This window comes from Elephantulus edwardii, unplaced genomic scaffold (genome assembly GCF_000299155.1).
Source record: "Elephantulus edwardii isolate Elephantulus edwardi_28Jun2011 unplaced genomic scaffold, EleEdw1.0 scaffold00010, whole genome shotgun sequence".
Lineage (NCBI taxonomy): Eukaryota > Metazoa > Chordata > Mammalia > Macroscelidea > Macroscelididae > Elephantulus > Elephantulus edwardii.
The window spans coordinates 5,468,943-5,471,928 of NW_006399760.1; the positions used below are offsets into that span (position 1 = coordinate 5,468,943).

General features: G+C 32.3%; 1 protein-coding gene across 1 annotated transcript in view; it reads right to left on the reverse strand.

Moving 5' to 3' along the window:
• Positions 1-2,986, reverse strand: part of LRP1B (low density lipoprotein receptor-related protein 1B) — a 2,414,068-nt gene that overhangs the window by 783,045 nt on the left and 1,628,037 nt on the right. The window contains exons 36-37 of the mRNA XM_006880809.1: positions 1,617-1,751; positions 917-1,046 (exon numbers count right to left, since the gene is read on the reverse strand). Of these exons, the coding sequence (XP_006880871.1) occupies positions 917-1,046; positions 1,617-1,751 (265 nt within the window). The remainder of the gene's footprint in view (positions 1-916; positions 1,047-1,616; positions 1,752-2,986) is intronic.

Sequence of the window (2,986 nt, forward strand, 5' to 3'; positions counted from 1 at the left end):
ATTCCCATTTTCCTCAAGGTTAGCATATAATTTATAAATATATTTATAATTTAAAAAGATGGATTGATACAGTAACTGGGGCAATGTGGTAGGTTTGTTGGAATCAGTGAGACTGCTCAGGACAGGGCAGGGTTCAGAGCTGTTGTACGTAGTTGTACATATGAATCACAAGTGACTCTATGGCACATAACAACAACAACAATTAAAATAAAATAATAACTCTAGCCTAGTTACAAAACCAGTTGGGGGGAAAATTAAAAATAAAACAACCCAATAGCTGGGAAGTTGTTGCATTGGTATTTGAATAAGGCAAGAGCAGAAGAATGAAAGTGATGGTGAAGACAATGAGTGATAGACTGGATTATTTAGAAGAAGAAAATATCAGCAGAATTTGATGGTGGTAGAACATCTTCATTTTAGGCATGTGCTGGTTTAGACATGTTCCAATGAAAAACAAAAATGTCAAGAAGGTAGGTAGAAATGTATTTTGAACACAAAAGAAAAGATGGAGATTGGCATGTGTAACTGACAATCATGGGCACATATAGGAATAGAACCTTTAGTGATATTATAGAATGGATTTATCTATTAAATTCATTAATAGTATTTCATTCTTTGAATAAATGGTTTAGTAGCCATTTCATACAATTTAAAAGTACTTTTAAATTGAAAATGTAGAAGATATTGACTTATGTGGATTCATACATATTTTAAAGAATTGCATAATATATGTTACTCTTATATGCAAAATATATAGAAGCACAGTGAAAATGAACTTTTTTTCTGTTTAGGTACAACTTTTTTGTTTATTTCAGGTGTTAAAGCTAAGTGTAACTATTAATATGAATGTCTGGAGTTTTTCAGGTCTTAAAATAACTTGCTTAAAACAAAGATAATATGGAAAATTCAAAATTACCCTTTTTCTGGGTGCACGGCTATAGATCTCGGTTGATCCAGGCCTTGGGAAATAATTACATAACGAAAAGAACCATTAAGTCTTGCAACTTCAATTAAGTTGAAACCATGATCTGTCCAATATATGTTACCTGGTGAAAATATGAAAGTGTTTATAAAACAACTGTGAAAATAGAAGTTACTTGCCAATTAAGGAAACAAGATAAATTTCTGAGCCTTTATTGTTAGCTACTGAGAAGTCATTTTCTATGGTTTCTATCGTTTTTTATAGTCTCTTTAATCTATTTCTAAACCAGAAAGCTGTAAATAAATTGACATGGGTTTACTGTTAAACCAAGTATCACACATCTCTAGTTTAAAACCACCCAATGATATATTTATAAGTTAAAAATCTATTTTAACTTTATAATGACTTCAGGCACTAGAGAACTTCTAACATTTTTGCTTACTTGCCTGGTGGAGCTCTCAGGAAATCTGGATTAAGTTAACACTACTTAATCTACTTCTACTTATCCAAAGTCTCATAAACACCACAAAAAGGGGTGCTTAAAGCAAAAAGACTCTTTACCCCTGTGGCTAGAAGGCAGGAGAGGGTTGGGTTGGGGAGGGAAGAGATTATTACCATAAACAGAATTTCTATACAGAAGATTGAGTCCCTAACAAAATTGACATAAAATGAAACAAAAAACCATGGATCATACCAGAAATCCAATCAATAGCTATTCCTTCCACTCTTCCCAAGCCATTGGTAATGATGTCTTCTTTCCAAGTTTGATCTCTTTTTGCTCGGCTAATTTTATTGAAGCCCATGTCTGTCCAGTAGATGGTATCATTTTCTATGGATAAGAGAAAAATGCAAAGCATGAAATGTGTGAATATATGACTAGCTCTAATGCAAAAATATTTCTATTATAATTATTGATTTTCTAGAGAACAGCTATTCTTCAGGTTAATTTACCAACATAAAGAGTAAGAAAGATGTTAAAGTAATACATTTGAGTGTTGAATTTTACTATATTTAAAAGTATCTCAATGATTTGAGAAATTATCTACCACAACTGTTATTTTTTTAATCATTTTCCTAGTGATATTAACTCAAAAAGTTCTTATTTATCAAGAACTTAAAACCTTAATGTCATATCAAGTACTTTAGGACCAGAAATTTTACCTTGAAAAACAAAAATAATACTACTGGGGTAATCAACTCAGCTAAGTCTCCATGTTGTGCAAGGATGAAAAGAAATCTAAGTGCATTTTGACTATGTCAAGGGTGTTCTAAGAATAAGGTAATTCATAATGTATAAAACTTTAAAAATGCCATATCTAATTATTCCTTCTGAGCAACTAAATAGTTTCCCAAATGTCAGATGCAAACTCTTTACATTATTTCTCGAACTCTCATTTCACAAATGGACTTAAGAATACTTGAGGAGGTGCTCCATGCTATCAGAGTCTTTAAATACCAGTGCTTTCTGAATATTTGATTGAAAATGTGTCTAAAGACCATAAATGAAACATATAGTCATACATATGCATAAAGGCCAGCAATTATACACAAATGGTCTTAAATACAGCCACTCAAAAGACACTGGGGAAAAAAATCATTAAATAATAAATTTGCCACCAACTGAGTAACTTTTGTGTTGTGACCTACACGGCCAATTGAAGAACAAATTCTTTAAGACCAATATAATTTCCCCCCAGGCATAGTGAGAGTCTATGGAAATAAAGAAAAGGGAATAAGTATAATAAAGCCATTTATTAGTAAGTTTTGGTAATGTGTGAAATGGCACAAAATAGGAATTATTTTAACTTTTTGGGAAAGATTCCAAATAGTTTATTCTCATCTATTATAAGTGAGACACATAACTATTTGAATTGTTGTTGCTAGGTATTGTCAAGTAGATTACGACCCATAGTGACCTTATGAACAAAACATCTGAACCCTGTTCGATCCTGTGTCAAACTCACACTTTTTGACCCACAAGACCCCATTGCAGCAATCACCATATCAATCCACTTGGTTGAGGTTCTTTTTCTCCTTTGCTGACCTTCCATCCTTCCCAGCATC